General features: G+C 52.4%; 6 protein-coding genes across 6 annotated transcripts; 3 read left to right on the forward strand and 3 right to left on the reverse strand.

The window, feature by feature from the left end:
* Positions 1 to 277: 277 nt before the first annotated feature.
* Positions 278 to 1,252, reverse strand: BBK36DRAFT_1133963 (hypothetical protein). The gene is made up of 4 exons (XM_024892147.1): positions 1,109 to 1,252; positions 985 to 1,052; positions 874 to 921; positions 278 to 802 (listed from the first exon to the last, which is right to left on the reverse strand). The coding sequence occupies exons 1-4, from the start codon at positions 1,142 to 1,144 to the stop codon at positions 472 to 474; spliced, it is 483 nt and encodes a 160-aa protein (XP_024753814.1). The 5' UTR covers positions 1,145 to 1,252; the 3' UTR covers positions 278 to 471.
* Positions 1,253 to 1,421: 169 nt separating this feature from the next.
* On the forward strand, positions 1,422 to 2,326 carry BBK36DRAFT_1133964 (ribosomal protein S9, S4 family). The gene is made up of 3 exons (XM_024892148.1): positions 1,422 to 1,597; positions 1,678 to 1,776; positions 1,842 to 2,326. Exons 1-3 carry the CDS (start codon positions 1,533 to 1,535, stop codon positions 2,251 to 2,253), a joined length of 576 nt encoding a protein of 191 aa, XP_024753815.1. The 5' UTR covers positions 1,422 to 1,532; the 3' UTR covers positions 2,254 to 2,326.
* On the reverse strand, positions 2,221 to 4,107 carry BBK36DRAFT_1133965 (hypothetical protein). Its single transcript, XM_024892149.1, has 4 exons — positions 2,658 to 4,107; positions 2,598 to 2,622; positions 2,553 to 2,564; positions 2,221 to 2,456 (listed from the first exon to the last, which is right to left on the reverse strand). Exon 1 carries the CDS (start codon positions 4,060 to 4,062, stop codon positions 2,668 to 2,670), a length of 1,395 nt encoding a protein of 464 aa, XP_024753816.1. The 5' UTR covers positions 4,063 to 4,107; the 3' UTR covers positions 2,221 to 2,456; positions 2,553 to 2,564; positions 2,598 to 2,622; positions 2,658 to 2,667.
* A 395-nt stretch (positions 4,108 to 4,502) lies between these two features.
* BBK36DRAFT_1108632 (zeta catalytic subunit of dna polymerase) lies at positions 4,503 to 9,367 on the forward strand (the record flags this gene model as incomplete). The annotated part of the gene is made up of 2 exons (XM_024889382.1): positions 4,503 to 4,734; positions 4,806 to 9,367. 2 exons carry the CDS (start codon positions 4,503 to 4,505, stop codon positions 9,365 to 9,367), a joined length of 4,794 nt encoding a protein of 1,597 aa, XP_024753817.1.
* Positions 9,368 to 9,818: 451 nt separating this feature from the next.
* On the reverse strand, positions 9,819 to 12,741 carry BBK36DRAFT_44621 (hypothetical protein; the record flags this gene model as incomplete). The annotated part of the gene is made up of 3 exons (XM_024898081.1): positions 9,819 to 10,634; positions 10,677 to 12,189; positions 12,260 to 12,741. The coding sequence occupies 3 exons, from the start codon at positions 12,739 to 12,741 to the stop codon at positions 9,819 to 9,821; spliced, it is 2,811 nt and encodes a 936-aa protein (XP_024753818.1).
* Positions 12,742 to 14,726: 1,985 nt separating this feature from the next.
* BBK36DRAFT_1107796 (hypothetical protein) lies at positions 14,727 to 18,213 on the forward strand (the record flags this gene model as incomplete). Its single annotated transcript, XM_024889294.1, has 3 exons — positions 14,727 to 14,862; positions 14,968 to 15,310; positions 15,447 to 18,213. 3 exons carry the CDS (start codon positions 14,727 to 14,729, stop codon positions 18,211 to 18,213), a joined length of 3,246 nt encoding a protein of 1,081 aa, XP_024753819.1.
* Between the last annotated feature and the right edge of the window lie 307 nt (positions 18,214 to 18,520).

Raw genomic sequence — 18,520 nt, forward strand, 5'->3', positions numbered from 1 at the left:
GCTACCTGTGAAGAGGAGTATCCGTTTGATTGACAGTGCATCCTCTTTGAGCTTAACATACACCTCAGTCTTGGGAGAAATCGGAGCAGAGCAGAGCAGTCGAACCAGAGGAAAGATGAGAAGGAAAAGAAGAAAATAAAGAGGCACATCTCAGAATGAGTTCTGATGGATGGCACAGGTATATTTCGGCTGTTGTCTTTACCGTGTATCCTTTAGCATGGAGGGCAGAGGGCTATAAGGCAACTTCATGGAGAAGAAATGAACAGTATCACGAATATATGGATGCCACACGACTCTCTAGGAAAGTGGCCACCGAGAATATATGCACACGTTGTCGATGTCATATTGCCTCTTTTGCTATGAACATCAAAATAAAAAAAATTGCAGACCTTGGTCACATGCTGAGTTCTTTCCTGTCCGAACACAACACCTTAAGAAAAACCGAAGCAAGCACCACACCGACCATTCCCTTTAGATTGTAGTTTCGTATGCCAGAGGAGTGACGGTCTCCGGAGGGTTGTCGGTCAGGGAAACCGTGGAGGCGTCTCGGGGGAGAGCGGGCTGTCGCTTAACCTGGACAGTCACGCCATCGGCTCTGGCCTGCTTCTTCGCCGCCGCGTTCGCCTTGACTCGCTTGATGAAGTCCTCACGGGATCGAGAGGGCTGGATGTGCTCGATTCGGACGTTGATGCGCTTCTCGATGTAGCGGTGCTTGACCTTCTTGTAGATGATGATGCCGACGGCGCTCTTGGTGACGTTGTAGATAACGCCCGTCTTGCCGTGGTAGACCTTGTAGGGCATGCTGCGCAATGGGTCAGCTTCCTCCATGCTTTTTCGGCCCCATCTCCCAACTCTCAAGAAAGGCTTCCTTACCCCTTCTGCACGGCACCGTTGGCCTTGATGTCGACAATGTCACCGACGCTGAAAGATTGTCAGTCACCTTCGAACGTCGTCGATTCTCTTCTCCCCTCAGGCTGCACTCACTGGTACACCTTCAGGTAGGTGTTCAGGGCGATCATGCCCTTGCGGCGGAAGTCCCTGCTGAAGGCATACTGCGACCTCGTTAGCAGCAATCCTTGCGCATCCTCACAGACATGATGAGACCAACTCGAGTGCCCGCTCGCTTTCCGTAAGAGTGACCCATCGCGACCGATTAATTGCCGTCGATATACGTTCGAGGATTGACGAGGATGGAGGTGAAGCTTTGCTAATTTGGCGTGGGTGAAATTACGCACGGCGTGTGGAAGCGAATATGCTTAGATAATCCGCGGATTTTTTTTCCCGCCGTGACGATAGGGCAGGATTGTGGGTTTCGGCGGAAATGGCACATGCTGCCCAGCTTAGGGCTCGTGGCTTGTAGATCACGTGCTCGATTTCCGGCGCCAAAATTCCTATCCACACAACCTTGACGATTCCTTGAGATCACCTGCGCAAAAGTTCACCAGCAGCCATCACTCCAGGAAGCAAGTCAAGTGAGTATCATATGCTCAATTCTGACACGTCCGAGCCGTAACCTCTGACAATTCTACAGAATGGCCCCTCGTGCGCATTCCAAGACCTCGCGTGTCCCTCGTCGACCCTTCGAGTCTGCTCGTCTGTCAGTATCACCGGCCACTGAACTAGAGCATGGCTCTGTTCAAGTCGATTGTGACAAGGAAACTGACATGCTTTGATCAGGGACTCGGAGCTGAAGCTCGTTGGTGAATATGGCCTGCGCAACAAGCGTGAGGTCTGGCGAGTCGGTTTGACTCTGTCCAAGATCCGTCGTGCTGCCCGGTAAGTCGATGCTGCAGGCCGCCTCGAAGAGATGAACCCCCCAGCTAACGGCGAATCGCCTGCAGTCAGCTTCTTACCCTCGACGAGAAGGACCCCAAGCGACTTTTCGAAGGCAACGCCCTGATTCGCCGTCTCGTCCGCGTCGGTGTGCTCGACGAGTCTCGCATGAAGCTCGATTACGTGCTGGCGTTGAAGATTGAGGATTTCCTGGAGCGTCGCCTGCAGACCTGCGTCTACAAGCTCGGCCTGGCCAAGTCCATCCACCACGCCCGTGTTCTGATCCGCCAGCGCCACATCCGCGTCGGCAAGCAGATCGTCAATGTCCCCTCCTTCATTGTCCGACTCGACTCCCAGAAGCACATTGACTTCGCCCTGACCTCACCATTTGGCAACGGCCGTCCTGGTCGTGTCCGCAGAAAGAAGGCCAAGGCCGCCGAGAAGGGCGAGGAGGGTGAGGAGGAGGAGGATGACGAGTAAATGCGCACCGTATATATGTGCTAATGCCTCTCCTGCATACGGAGCTGGTGCACCACTGAGGGATATCACTGGCAGGGAATAAAAAGGGTTTCTCCTCTAGCTTTCGGCGTTGGCCAAAGGACTCAATGAAATGATTTCAAAAATCACAAAAAAACACGAAACGTAATTTTACCTAAAGTTCGCCAATGCCTATGTGACGGAAATATTGCCTGTTCAACGCGCCATTGTACCAATTTTTTTTCCCCCCAAAGTGCCTACCTAGGTACTCCAGGTACATCGGCAGCGACGTCTTGTATTACCTATGTATCAATATAGTAGTAGGTGATTCCTAAGACGATGCCCAAGGCCCTGATAGAGGCGCATGCGTACTCTACAACGCGCTGGGACTGATGCCCTGGTATCAAACTCAACGGCTCAACCCAAGAGTTCGTCTCTGCCCAGTAGCTTTGCCATCGGATCTTGAGCGACGGTTTTCTTTCGGCGATATTCGTCCATTTCAGCTTCCGAAACACCCATACCATTCATCTCCGCTTGCGTACGCTTCTTGGACCTTGTGGCCTGAGAGTCCGTTGCTGACTCGGGCTCCTCGTTGTCCGCAGTCATTGGTTCAGTCTCCTGTTCCAATGCAGGGGCAGCGTATCGTTGACGCTCGGCAGCTTCCCATGCCCCCTTGCCTTCCTCGCCGGTACAGTAGCTGTTCTTGATGAACGAGTGACAACATGCGTAGCCCCATTTGAAGTTTGACCACCAGCTGCCCCAAACCGAGGTATGATTGTTGATCAGGGTATCCTCTGTGTATTTGGACTTTGCACTTCTCAGCGGTGCACCTTTGATCAGGCCGGCCTCATCGTATTCGACAAACGTTTCTGACTCCGCCATGGCCAGATTTCGCAGCGCAGCAGGCATCACTTTCTGTCCATCGCCTCCGTATTTGTCCAGTAGCTGCCGTTCCCGTTCCAGGCGCCTTTTCTCGGCCTCTTCTGCTTGCTTCTTTCGATAAAAGGCACCGGCTGTTGGGTTAGCCTGCAGGTGCTGCGAGGTATCGCCGCTCTTCTCTTGTACTTCCCACGCATACCGCTGCGCCTTCTCGAATTCGCCGGCGTCGCCAGAGGATCTCATGAACCCTTCTTCAGCAAACACATCAGCCGCCTTGTCCGCCGTTGCGCCGGCATTGACCAGGGCTCTGGTTTTGGGGTCATATTTTGCAGACTCAAGGTCGAGATTGAGGAGGTATTTGGCCGTGTCTTCTCGTATCCTGAGCTGCCTTGTTGCCGTACTCTGATGCTTGCTCATGTCGTTTTCTTCCGCGTACTTATCACCGTCATCTTTCCCTTCCTCGTCATCGTCGCCGTTGGAAGTGGTCTTTGCCTGTTTCCGCAGCTCCTCCATCTGATTGTAGTCCTCGATCACTCTTCGATACTCCCTAGCGTCGTACCCGTTCCAGCGGTCTCGTTTAGCATCCCATCCCAGCTTGACCTCCTGAACGACTTCGTCCGCCTGGATATCCTTGCCCGTCCACTTGGCACCCTTTGCTCTCGGTCGGCTCAGACAGTCTTTGGCCTTGTGCGTCATTGATCCACAGTTCTCGCATGCGCCCTTTCGGTATTTCGTCGCGGCCGGCCCAGCCTTCTTCCCGCGGTCGTACCATTGCGATTTCTCGTTCTTCTCCTCTCGACGCTGATGCTTCAGGTAGTCGTTGTCATCTCCTTCCTCGCCTGCATAGAACGGCCGCTTGCTGATGAAGGACGGGATGTATATATTTTCCTCCTTTGAGGCCGCTCCTGTCGCGGGTTTTCGTGGTGGCGGCATGATTCCCAAAGAGGCGCGTATGCGTACAATCAGTGACGCGGCAATGTGTTTAGAGGATTGTGATGGTCTACCAATAGACGGCCTGTTGAGAAAAAATCGCAAAATGAGAGGTGTGAGAGATCCCCAATGGAGGGAAGATCGAAACAATCGGCCGCGAAACTTCCAAGGTCAAGTGGTTTCGGCTGAGCCGCACGTCAACCTGGCAGCCAGGTACGAGATACTTTGTATGAGTAAGACGCCTTGATAAGAGGTTGGAAGGTAAGTGGATGCTTTATCTGCACGTGACATCGCGATCCTGACCCCCCGGCAATGACGCGAGCTTGACACGTCCACTCAGGAAACCTACGATAACTTGCTTGCGAGGCACTTCAACTTCACTTTTCTCTCTTTTGGCTGTCACCGAGTCAAGCGCACTCTGATGGATCAACTCGCTGAGAAGCATGGTCTTGTTCCGCGTCCGCTTGAACTGTATTGATCACTATCAAGCCTTGCCCAGTCGACATGACCCCCAGCTGCGCAATGACCTCCAGGCATCCCTCTTGAATGCGACCAAAGTCCCAGTAATTCGAATATTTGGCTCGACGGAATTTGGTCAAAAGGTTTGCGCCCATGTGCATGGCGTGTTTCCTTATCTATATGTGGAGTATGACGGGGACTTGAATCAAGACGCAGGTGAGCCATGCGACGCAGTGGTCTACAGCCTTCTAATAGTTTGATAAATTGCTAAGAGGAGCTGTCAATAGTTGGAGCTTTCATATACCGCCTGCACCTCTCTATCGACCATGCGTTGGCCATAAGCTACCGGCGTGATCAAGATGGAGACAAGGCCAAGTTTGTTGCGCGGATCACCTTGGTGAAAGGGATCCCCTTCTATGGATACGCTGTTGGCTATAAGCCCTTCCTCAAGATCTATATGTTCAATCCTATAGTGATGACACGGCTAGCGGATCTGCTTCAGCAGGGAGTTATCTTGAAGCGGAAATTTCAACCCTACGAGGCACACCTCCAGTATCTCCTCCAGTTCATGGTTGATTACAACTTGTACGGGTGCGATTACGTCGAGTCGTCGCAGACATATTTCAGATCTCCGGTTCCTCCACGACACGAAGATAACGCCACGTCCTGCCAGCTTTGGAATGAAGGCACTGTCCCAGTGGGCTTCGTTACGGATGATCTCACGCTGCCGCGGCAGAGTTATTGCTCGATCGAAGTCGACATTTCTGCCCAAAATATCATCAACAGGGGAAAAATCAAGGAACGACTGCTCCACCAAGACTTTTCTGAGTTTCTCAATCCTCCGGCAGAAGATGCCAAGCTAGTCTCAAGTATGGCTGGACTTTGGAAGGCCGAGGCTCGAAGGCGTCAGCGTCAACTGCCACCCGGCCATACACCTGCACAGCATCTTGTCTCCTCTTTTCCGAGAGAGGCCCTTGTGTCAATGTCGGCGGACTCTAGATCGTCCCAGGCACACGCATGGATGCACGAGGAGGACTATCGCCAGAAGGTGGAAATCCTAATCTCCAAAGAACAGGAAGATTTCCACGGGTCTCAGTTGAGCCTAGGTACCTTTTTGGAACCTTTGCCTCATGAAAGCTCCATCAAAACCAGTCTGCAATCTGTCGAGGACCTCCACCCGTCTAATCTATCGGCTGCACTTGGGCTTTCTCTAACCTCCGCGCGGCCAAATGAGGATCCCAGTAGCAACATCGAGGTAGACGAATCGAAGCTGCAGATGTCTCAGATAGATGAAGATGCCTGGCTCGCAGCAGCTTCAGATGGTTCGGATTTCGAGCAGGAGTCCGACAGGGAGCATAGTGTACCATCGGTGGAAAAAATTGACGCGGCATCGCCCAAAACTCCAATGGCCGAATCCACCGAGAAGCCCGAGGCTGCAAGGTTCGACGTCTGTTTTCTAGGAGTTGGCGCAAGCGGTCTTTTGACTGGCCGGGCCCCTCGACTTCCGTCACCATTCAGGCTAGTTGAAGCTGCTCAGCGCAACCAACTTACTTATCCACATGACGAAAAGGCTGTAACTGGTCCAGAGATCAGAACAGCAGGCAAACGAACAGCATCATTATCAGATGACAACACTGCTAAGAGGCTGAAGCATGATGTAACGTACCGGGGAAAATCTTCGCCGCCTTCAGCAGCTGTGGATGAAGCACGTTATCGTCTCCAGCCACCGTCCGATTTGCTACAACCTACCGAACTTTTCAAGGCCTCACAAATCGATCGAATGAAGGCAAAGCCTGAAGCTTTCAGTCGCTTTATGACATATGCTATTCCTCCACCTTCTGTTGCCGAGGTCACTTTTCAAAGTGGGCGCAGCTATCCAGACGTCATATACCAGGACGCTTTTTACAGCAATGAGTCAGATGTTCCATTGCGACGGCGGGAGTATGCCGGCAAGGAGTTTGAATTACTTAGCAATACCTTGCCATTTCTACCTGATTTCGATCCAACAGGCAAGTCCGTCTCCGCTTGGATTGACCGCGATAACGATACGAGCATCCACCGTAAGGCCGACATGTGGCAAGATGACCAGCGATTGAAGGAACGTTGCTCGTGGAGAGGCTGGGAGATTGCCCAACTGCCCCCTTCTTACGACGAGGTTGCTAGGTGGTTGGTTCAGAATGAGGCAACTGGCCCCAAAAGGGCCAAAGCAAGACTAATCCGTCCATGGCTCTCTCAGATAGACGGCCCAACGCCAAGGACCAAACACAACTTTAGGTATAGCCAGAAACAGCCCTCTTCGGCTGTTCCACATGAGGCTCAGTACATGAGCTCGATGAGCCTCGAGATCCACGTAAACACAAGGGGAAATTTTGTCCCCAACCCTGAGGAAGACGAAATCCAATGCATCTTTTGGCACTGGAAAGATGACGAAGCAACGAGCAGCGCGACTCCTGGTCTGCCGGGTTCATCTGAGTCTGGAATATTGGTTCTGTCGGTTGACAGTGCTCTAGGCGGGCGAATCAGAAGTGCGGTGCCCGACGAAGTCGCTGAAGAGTCGTCAGAGTTAGATCTGCTCAATAAGATGGTTGAGATTGTCAGATTCTATGATCCAGACATACTGACTGGCTATGAAGTCCATGGAAGCTCGTGGGGCTATCTGATCGAACGGGCGAGGCTGAAGTACGACTATGATATTTGCAGTGAATTCTCCAGGATGAAGACGCAATCCAACGGGCGTTTTGGCAAGGAGAATGATCGATGGGGCTTCAACACAACCTCGAGCATTCGCGTAACAGGAAGGCACATGATCAACATCTGGAGGGCAATGCGTGGCGAAGTCAACCTCCTCCAATATACCATGGAAAATGTGGTGTGGCATCTTTTGCACCGTCGGATACCCCATTATCCATGGAGATCTCTCACATCCTGGCATCGCAGCGGCAAGCCGCAGGACTTGGTGAGACTCCTGAGATACTACCGGACACGGACTCGACTAGACCTGGAGATTCTTGAGTCCAACGAGCTCATATCGAGGACTAGCGAGCAGGCAAGGCTTCTAGGCGTCGACTTCTTTTCCGTCTTCTCCCGCGGCTCGCAGTTCAAAGTCGAGTCCATCATGTTTAGGATCGCAAAGCCGGAAAACTTCATGCTCGTCTCCCCGAGTCGCAAGCAAGTCGGCCAGCAAAATGCTCTCGAGTGCTTACCGTTGGTGATGGAGCCCCAGAGTGCCTTTTACAGCAGCCCTCTGGTTGTGCTTGACTTCCAGAGTCTCTACCCGAGCGTCATGATTGCTTACAACTATTGTTACTCAACTTTCCTGGGGCGCATCACGGACTGGCGCGGCAAGAGTAAGATGGGCTTCTCCGAGTACAGACGGCAAGACGGGCTGTTGACTTTGTTGGCGAAGCACATTAATATTGCGCCCAACGGCATGATGTATGTGAAACCCGAGGTCCGAAAATCCCTGCTGGCCAAGATGTTGACGGAAATCTTGGAGACGAGGATCATGGTCAAGAGCGGAATGAAGCAGGACCGGGATGACAAGACTCTGCAGCAGCTGCTGAACAATCGACAGCTTGCGCTGAAGTTGCTCGCCAACGTGACCTACGGCTACACATCGGCCTCGTTCTCGGGTCGTATGCCGTGCTCAGAAATTGCGGACAGCATCGTGCAGACTGGTCGCGAGACGCTGGAGAGAGCCACTGCCTACATCCATTCAGTGGAGCGATGGGGCGCTGAGGTGGTCTACGGCGATACCGATAGCCTTTTCATCTACCTCAAGGGGCGATCCAGGGATGAGGCCTTCGCCATAGGGCAGGAGATTGCCCAGGCCATCACGGAAAGGAACCCAAAGCCAGTCAAGCTCAAGTTCGAAAAAGTCTACCATCCTTGTGTTCTGCTTGCCAAGAAACGCTACGTCGGGTACAAGTACGAGAGCAAGGATCAGGTCAAGCCCGAGTTTGATGCCAAAGGCATAGAAACCGTCCGCCGTGACGGTACTCCGGCAGAGCAGAAGATCGAGGAGAAGGCACTGAGGCTACTCTTTGAGACGGCAGATCTGAGCCAGGTCAAGGACTACTTCCAGGAGCAGTGCAGGAAGGTGATGGATGGCAGAGTGTCGATCCAGGACTTTTGCTTTGCCAAAGAAGTCCGCCTAGGTACCTATTCTGAGCATGGCCTACCACCTGCCGGGGCCATGATCAGCGCGAGAAAGATGCTGCAAGACTCCAGAGCGGAGCCACAGTACGGCGAACGAGTTCCGTATGTGGTGGTTACGGGAGCGCCGGGCGCTCGACTCATCGACCGGTGTGTCTCGCCGGAGGAGCTTCTTCGCAACCCTCACTGGCAGCTGGATGCTGACTATTACATCACCAAGAATCTGATACCGCCCCTGGAGCGGATATTCAACCTCGTCGGCGCCAACGTGAGACAGTGGTATGACGCAATGCCGAAAATCCGGCGCATCCAGCGAACTAAAGGGCACGGGGACAAGAAGCGGACTCTAGATGCGTATATGCAGTCGATAGACTGCATGGTCTGCGGAAGAAAGGTTGACAGCTCTACTGAGATGTCGTTGTGCGGCTTTTGCTATGCGAGTGCGCCAGACTCGTTGCTGACGCTGCAATCGAAGCTGGTAGCGATAGAGCGCAAATACGTCGAAATACGACGCATTTGTCAAGGCTGTGAAGGACTCGGCCCTCTGGAAGACGTTGCGTGCGACAGCCATGACTGCCCCGTCTTCTGGACCCGCACAAGGCTCAGAAGCAAGATGCATCACGAACAAGTAGTGACGGAACCCTTGATCCACGAGTTGCATGCCAGGATGGAAGACCTTTCTTTGGACTGGTAGTTGAGAGATTGTAATCACTGCCGCGCATTTAGAGATCTGAATATCAAGGGCGCGAAGGAATAGGAAGAGGGAAAGGACGATGAGGAGGAGGAGGAGAAGAAGGAAAAGAAGAAGAAGAGCATGCCATTCCATTCCATTCAATATGCACCTCATCCATGCTATTCGGTGCTTCTCGACTTGCCCGCCTCGTAAACGCCAACGCTAAATTACAAAGATGAGTCGTCCCTACATAGCCTGGGATCTGCTCGGCGCCCTCTCGACTTAGGGAGCAATCTTCCGTTCTATTTATTTTATACAAGTGGATCTATGACAAGAGAAACGGGGATATGAAAGCAAGAAATAAACAAGCAGACAAACAGCCGGGTACTAGAGCCCAGGTATCCTGCACTGGTGATGTGAGAACGGATACTTGAAAGATGTGAGCGCTGATGAGATAAGTCCCTGCCAGTGTCTAGTCGTCCACTAGCCATGCGGAATAGTCATCGTCGTCATTCGGCTCTGCAAAGGTCGACGGGCTTATTGGAATAGGCCTGCTGGCGGTGACGGAATTGCCTGCCTCCAATCCCTGGGTGGTGTTATCTGCGGCATCATGATTATCACTCCCCTGCTGCGTTGTTGTCGGTGGCTCTCCTTTCCACAGCTCAGTCTGACGTGCCGCGTCCTCGATGGCGGGAGTGGTGGGTTGTGAATCGTCCGGCGCAGCGACTACGAGGATATTCGGGCCATCGTCTTCTTGTTGCTGGCTGTCTTGTCGCCTTCTCCGCGGCGGGGAGTGGTGTCTCCCGGGCGAAGGCGCAGAGCCCTGGTTGTCCTCGGCTACAAGAGCAGCCTGTTCTTCCAGGACGAGGTTGGGGGATCTCCGCTTGGACGTGGGCACAGGCCCTATTTTGGTGCCTCCATTTGTTGGCATCGGAAGTGGTGTACCTGGTGGCGGAAGGGGTTGCCCTCGACCCATGGGCTGGCTCAAATCGACGGCGATGGTCTTCTCATTGTTCCTCATGGCTTCTCTTTGCCGTTGGATGGCATTCCAACCCCATTGTTTTGCCTGAACAGCTGCATTGGTGACCGCTGCCAAGGTATTCCTCTTTTGCACTGTAGCCTCGCCCTCGGGAGATGCTGCGGTGCCAGAACTGGGGTGATCACGCCTCTGGAACAGGCTGCGGCCGAGGGAGCCCGCCTGGGACCTGATTGAGCCGGCAGTAGGGGTGCGAGAGAGATCAGAATCAGAAGCTGTCGCTACGCCGGAGGAAGAAGACGCTGCATATTGCTGCGTTAGTTGCGGCACGTATTGCTGCGTTAGTTGCGGCACGGGCTTGGAATCTGTATTCAAATCGTCTTCTGCCGCAGCGTTGCCGTGCAGCTCTTTTGATGAGGAAGACGACCGCCGAGAGACGAGGGTGGACTGTGACAGCTTCCTAGTGATGGGTATGGGTGAGGCGTCCTGGGACCTGGAGCGCAGTGCCGCCATGTGGTTCATGGCATAGTCCGGCGGAGATGTTGATGGTTTGAACAGATCAGCATGCGTTGTTTCAGTCCCGACAATGGGCTCGGTGGCGGGCTTCACAATCCTTGGGGAATGAACCGGAGTCGGGGGAGCGAGTTCCACGCTGGTTGACGACGCCAGAGCCGGCAGTGCACTTGCTACTTTGTCTGACGCTTTCCTAAGCGGACTAGGCGCTGGCTCGAGAGCATCTATCACTGGCATTGTTTGGCTCTTGTCTATGGGCTGAGCATCGTCAGGCGCCTGCGCAACGCCGGCGTCGAGGAGGTCAGGGATTTCACCGTCGCCGATCTGGGCCAAGGTTTCGGCAGGCTGGGAGGAGGGCCTGACTGCATCATCGCCTTCAAAGATACCGCCTCTCAGCTGCTTGTGTTCCGTGTTAAAGAAGGGAACATCGTCCCAAAATGGCTGAACTAACGTCTCAGCAAAGACTTCCTTGATGCGATTCTCTATCTGACGAGTGATGACGGTATAGGTGATCTGTCTCGAGCTGACGATGGGCTCGATGGTCATCTCCAGCTTTGGCATTGTCTGGAAGGAAAACCAGATCCTGTTGCTGGGAGGTGGCTTGATTTTGAAGAGAACGTGGCCTTCCAGCCTGCGCAGAACGACGGCAAGAATCAAGTTGACTTCTCGAACCTTGAACCTCGCGCCCAAATCGATCCTCGCCGTGGCAGCAACCTCGATTCGAAAGCTGCCGGTGTACCTCAAGTCGGCCTCCACGACACACTCTCCCTCGACGTTGAGATCCTTGAGTTTCAGATTGGCAAAGTAGGGCGCAGCATCTCCCGTGTCGATCTGTTGGATCATGATGTTGGTGAGAAATGAAGGACGCTTGACGCGCGAGATCTTCTTGGTGATCTTTTCGCGGATGAACGTTTCTAGGTCTTTGGTCTTGTACACGCCCAGAAAGATCCTTCCAATCATTGCGTTGATCCAGCGCGAGTGCACCTGATCTTCGGAAGAATGCAGCTTCTGCACAAGCGAAATGATAGACTTGAGCTCGAACTGCTTGGGGTTGGGCGCGATGTGGTCGAACCCAAACGTATGCTGTTGGTTCTTCAGCATGGCGAAGTAGAAGTCTTCCTTGGCTGAGCAATTTTCCGAAAACAAGTAAAAGGGCCTCGACGCCTGATTGTCGGGAGTATGATCGGATTCGTTGGGCTTTCGCGTCAGGGATATTGCGTTTCGTTTGATGAATAGTTCGCCCTCGGGGGTCACGTCGCCTCCGGAATACAGCCCTATTCTATGATGCGCCAGGGATATCACATGCCGTACCTCGAGCTGCTCCTCGTCGTCGAACAGCATCAAGTGTCCATGTCTGCAGAGCTGGTCAGCACACGCCAAGTCGCCGGCGTGCGGATGGTGGAAAGGGAGCCGCAGAAGCGTACCTAAGCACCACGTAGAAGACGTTGCCTGCCTTCTTGGGCCGTTGACTGACACCGCTGCTGCTGTCCATCGAGCTGGCAGCGGCCTTGCGATCGAATATACTCCTATACATTGTCTGGTAGACGCTCGGACTCGTAGGGGTGACTGTGGCGGAGCCGATGGGGGTTGAGCGCTCCACGGGCTTTGCGTTGATGCCCATGGGGGTGTATTCGCGGCAGACGGCAAAATACCCGGCGGCGACATCGACATCGGCATTTGTCCTCTTGGAGTCGCTGTTATTCCTGGCCCTCCTGGCCTCGTCGAGCGCAGTCGTGTCGTCGCCGGGGCGGACTATGCTGCCATCGTCATGGTCGTCCTGGAAGCCGAGGGCGCGTCGGTACGGCAGGTTATAGTATCCGTAGAGGAAAATGGATGCAACCACCAGAGGGACAAAGGTCACGCCGCCTATGAGATAGGCGATCAGGATCGTGGTCCAAGCAGCCATGGCGAGAGACAGAGAGAGAGCGAGAGAGATGAAAGAGACAAGTGAGAGAATGGACAGGCGCCTCAGCTGTAGGTGAACTCCAGCCGCAAGGATGGCGGCCCAGCTACAGACGATCAAGGCGAAAACAACGCGATGGAGCAGCAAACGATCATTATGCTGCGCTGAAGGAAAGCTGCCAAATTCGGTTGGCACAGCGGTAGTCGAGCTGTTGCTACAGCAGTAAGCTTGGAGGTGAGCTGGCCAGATGATGATGGACTTGAAGCTGGGCTACGTCATGTGATGCCGGGACCGAGCGCAGGTCACTTTAGTCATGCGCCTTTGCGTCACGTACCCCCCCAACTCCTCTACTTGGAGACTTGGCGCGAAGCCATGCTTGAGAGAAGTAGTGTCAGCGAGCGGATACATTGCTCTTACCCCAAGCCGCCCCAATGGGCTTGTTTGCTCTTGTGGCATTTTGATGCGAAACTAAAGCGGTTGCCTTCAAAAGTTCGTATACATAAGAGCTGCAAGCTTGCTAAATCAACTACTAGGTAATCTCTGGGGAGGTCAAATACGTTATCTAGGTAGTTAGGTACATAGTGGCTAGAGGTGATCACAGCTTGCCGCCAATGTTATCGGCGGTTACGAACTACCTACTACCGCAGTACCTTACTCCGTACCTAGGTACTTTATTGAGAGAAAAATACAATTCCCAAATTGAAGCTCAGCAGCAGTACCAAATCTGAGGAAACCTGCCTACACCTACCTACCCAGGTACCTAGGAATACTACAATAGTAACGCGGCGAAATTCCTGCTAGAAAGAGAGTATGACCTTCATACCATAGCTACCTAAGTATGTATGATTTCCCACATCTTAAATCGGTGTACGGAGTAAGTCAATGGAAATTTACGAAGTCGTGACGTGCCAAAAGGGGAGAGCTCAAGAGCCGCAATGCAAAGCTGCCGATCAGTCAAATCGGTGCCCTCTGAGCCGGCTGCGGCTGCCTCCCCTCAGATTAATATTACTACTACCTACCTAGGTAAGCCACCCAAAGTAAGGAAGGTAATATGAACTGCCCCGGTTTGAGACTACCTCAGTAGGCAGTAGGTGTGGTGCCTTGCATATACCTGAGATGTCCTCAAATTAATTGAAAGTTGAGGCATGGCTTTTTGCCTCTGGAGAGTACCACTGTGTGTGCTTTGAACCTTCTTGATGGTACATGAACCAACAAGAACTCCAACCACCTCATAATAATAACCTGAGAGCTTTCTTGAATAGATGGCAGGCCCCTGAAGGAATAGGTAGGTATCGACAGAACGTGGGCTTATCCCCCACGCTCTCCCCTCTGTGAAAGTATAGTTGTAGTACTACTCCTTTCCTTTGCGCTAATAGGCTGGAATCCACCCACCGTCTGTTCGCAACCAACACACATTTGTCTTCAACCAATCCACGCCTAAAATAGCTGACCAAGGACGCAGCAGGGGTGCCTTTGAGCGGTTAATATAGGCCTACCGTTGGCTGTAAACGTACCCACTCGCGCAGTGCTACAGATGCTCAACCAACATGCATATCGAGACGTCGAACCCGTGAAGGACAGCCATGCTCGAGAGGGTTCTCTATCCGTGGCCTTCTTACCCAGTTCATTCGAAAGCGCAATACACGTACCTAACGTACCGGCCTAGTACCTTTAGCAATAAGGTAAGGGGAAAGTGTACATGTAATATGCCCCAAGAAGCCGCGCCCGTCCCGAATTCCCGATGTTCAGTGTAGAGAGGAAATAAATAATCGGGTGCCTCCCAAACTCGACACCTAACCTACTTCCACCCCTCACATCCTTCTGGCTGAGTCTTTAATCTGATTCTTCTTCTCAGCAATTCCTATTGACTGCTGAAGCAAGCAACGAACTTCGCAGGCTTCACTAAACATTTGCAACTTGTGGGAGACTGGGGAGAAGGACGAGGCAATAATACTCTCGAGTACGGGCTTTTCGGCGGTTCGACGAGAATGAGGATCGGGTGTCTACAATTTGCACCCCAAGTGGGCGATGTTGACAACAACTTGAATCGCGCCGATGCAGTTCTATCAAGAGCAAATCCTGAAGATCTCGATGTTCTTGTTCTGCCCGAACTGGCCTTTTCTGGTATGGACTATATTCTACAATTATTACTGGATGCTCTGATACTTTCCACAGCGGGCGCACCCCAAACTGTTGACCGAGCTGTATAGTAGGCTGACTGTCGCATAGGTTACAATTTCAAGTCATTACAAGATATTTCACCATTTCTTGAGCCTTCAGGCTCAGGTATCAGCTCATTATGGGCCCGGACGATGGCTTTGAAATATAATTGCACGGTTCTGGTTGGGTATCCAGAGAAAGTCGACGTTTCTCCCAACTGGCCGACGGGCCCCGAGTACTACAACTCGGCTATTGTGGTGAACGGTGATGGCGAAACAATCGCCAACTATCGGAAATCTTTTCTGTACTATACGGACGAGTCGTGGGCACTCGAAGGCAATCGTGGATTCTATGATGGTTATATCCCCGGGCTCGGCAATACTTCCATTGGAATTTGTGAGTCGGCAGAAAGGTACACTGTTCCTGATTGACTGAGATCGTCCTAACAATTTGCTATTAGGCATGGATATCAAGTAAGTGAGCGGACGTCGAATTTCGGCGTGCCTTTTTCACTTTATGTTAACGTGCTCCTAATGGGAAAATCTTAGTCCATATAAGTTCGAGGCGCCATGGCACGCGTTCGAGTTCGCCTTCCATGTTCTCGAAGTCGAGTCGAATTTGGTCATCGTTTCCATGGCATGGATGACGAGAGAGGATCGCCGTCACTTTAGTCGAATGCCCAATGAACCAGATATGAACACGTTGACATATTGGGTGACACGATTAGAGCCTCTCATTCGCTCTAACAACGAGGACGAGATCATCGTGGTCTTTTGCAATCGCACTGGCATCGAAGATGAAGCAACCTACGCAGGCACCAGTGCTGTCATTGGTATTCAAGAGGGGGAAGTCAAAGTATACGGTCTGCTTGGGAGGGGCGAAAAAGAGTTGCTGGTCGTCGATACCGCCAACTCACCCTATGCTAAGATGGTTTATCGGCCAGATGCTACTGCCTTGGGCAAGCATGTCGGCGAACTCGAGCAGCATAATGTGGCGGATGACCGAAATCTTATTAATCCTGAAAGGACATGCAAGTCAGGCTCCAGCGTTGGGTCCCTTGATCAGAAGGCCATGCACCATGAACAGCCAGTTGCTACTGGGCGAGAACCAAGCCATGATTTTCCTTCATCCCCGCCTCCTGCTTCTATGGCTCTTCATTCTTCATCGACTGAACCGACAAGTCCACCGGCACCGTCACCTTCCAGACGAAGCGAGCCAAATTCTCACACTCAGTCAATCGGACACTCACAGCCAAAAGCCTCGACTAAGCAACCTACTAAGCGACGAACACCATCTATATCCATTCCATCGCTATCCGAATTCATTGATCATGTTCAGGCGGCTGGTAATGGAGACGGAAACGACGTCCCGACTCCTTCTGCGCCTAGTCCAACACCACTGGCTGTTCGGCCGCGACTTGTTATACCGCAGTCACCATCTCTGGTGTTGAGTCAACATTCGGAGAACAACATTCCAAGTGCAACGTCCATAAGATCCGCAGAGTCTTTACAGTCAGTCAAGTCGGACGAGTCGGAGGTATCGACTCAAACAATACGCTCAAATCCTAGGCCACCAGAAGATAGCACGCCATATCCTCATAGCGGGCTTCCCCTTAGTGGGTATCCATCGAATTCGTTCCAGCATGCGTTCGAAAAGCGCATCTATGGCGGCAATGTCACCATCAAACACGAAATTGATGATTTATCCCCGACCACCCCATTTGATGACGTACCCACGGCATCACCTCGTTGGTTTTGGCGCCCGCACGACAGTGTGTTTCGGTCCTCAGTCTCTGGTGGAGGGGATTGGGCCACCAGCACGCCTGTTGGGAGAAAGCCAGAGCCTTTTCCGTGGTCAGCAATCAAAGATATTGCCCCATTCCCGAGAAATGCAAGCGAAAATGAAAATTCGAGTGGTTCTCCAGGCCCCCAAAACTCCAGTTACAAGTATTCACAGTCTCCAAGATCAAATACATCGTCCAATAAGACAGGAAAGTCAAACTCGTCCACTGAAGCAAAGACACCCCGGCGCACCAACGCCCAAAATGAAAAGCATCCTTCGAGACCTTCGTCACCGAAATCACGCAATGCAAGCCGCTCCGGAATCAGAGGCAGATCGGATTCTTCACTTAGCCCCCAAAATATTCCGAGTGCAGTATCACAGCATATCGAACAGATCTCTCAACGGGCGGAGTCTAGAAATAGACACAATTCGGATCCTCAGCAGTTCGGGTCAGCCATGGACCGTTCTCTGTCTCAACAAATGCGGAATGATGGCTGGCACAAGTTCACATCTGATTCTGCGACAGAAAATCTGATACCCATTGCTGCAAGCCCTAGCCTCTTGGGACCTGGCAGTCGGGCAAATATATCAACGCCCGCGGCAATCGATTTCTACCGTCATGCCACTCCTCGAAACACTCCTCACAATACACGCCTCCAACACTTCGATGGGAACCGTCAGCTGGGTTCAATTAACAACAACCTGGTCAGTGGTAACCAAGCATCTGCGGATGATACGAAGCAGATTCCTTTGTCTCCTCCGACCAACCATGACCAAGTGACGAAAGCATCACGCTCAGTAAGCAGAGGTCGCCAGCCAAATCGCAGAGATAATCCAACCCACACGGCCGCGCTCGAATCAGGGGCCGAGAGAGCTACTTCTGCAGACTCGACCAGAAACAACATCCTGCACACGCGAATCGGCAAGCGGTACTCCCACGAAAAAGAATTGTTTCTCTCGTCAGACGATGGGCACTCTCACGTTGATCGTTCAAGTACCCAAAGCGCCCGAGATGAACCAAAGTTTGAGAGGGTTGAGGTCGTCAGTTGCCCTGATTGTCCTATCCATGGCCGTCAATCTACTTCGCTATCTGAGCCTACCAGGCAAGAGAGGCATGTCGAGGAAGATGCTAAACCCGAACACCAACTTGATCTGAGTTATTCTGCAACTACAGAGAGAACAGGAGGGAAGCAGGCGGAAGCGAACGAAGTTCCCAGTTGGGAAGCTGCTACTGCTCACAAAGTGACCGGCGCCAACAGCCTCATCGGATATCCTGCCGCGAAGCAACGAATGCCAACAAAGGATTCCGCGTTGTTCAAGGATACAGTTCATGCCACTTCATCTTCTGGGTCAGAAGCGATTTCCACGAACCCAAAATTTGATCCCACCACACCAAGAGCAATGGTGTTTCACCCTGATGATACGTGCATTAACTCGATGCCTGATGCTGGCTTGCGAGGTAATGCACAATCGCCAGGTTGGTTCACCGTCGAGAAGAAATCCCCCAAATCCGAACTTGACTCTACGGCTTGATGGAGTCTCAAGAAGAATGTGATAAGATGTCAAAAACCTCGCATGTTGGAGCTTTAGGTGGCTAATGGGCAGAAAGTTCATGCGAGGGATGTTCCTGTATTCATGGCATCATAGTGCAACTTTTCCAAAGAGACTATTGAGGTATTTGCCGGAGAGACTTTGTGAGGGTTAGTTTCTGAGAGCCAACAATAAAACTGTTCGCATGCATGCGATTGCAGCGAGGCCGCCGGATGTGGTTGTGGATGGTGCTTAATACCTTGGCATTCGTCTACGTAACGAGCAACCACGGCAGAAGGTGAATAAGCTC

This window comes from Trichoderma citrinoviride, assembly GCF_003025115.1.
Source record: "Trichoderma citrinoviride strain TUCIM 6016 unplaced genomic scaffold BBK36scaffold_1, whole genome shotgun sequence".
NCBI lineage: Eukaryota > Fungi > Ascomycota > Sordariomycetes > Hypocreales > Hypocreaceae > Trichoderma > Trichoderma citrinoviride.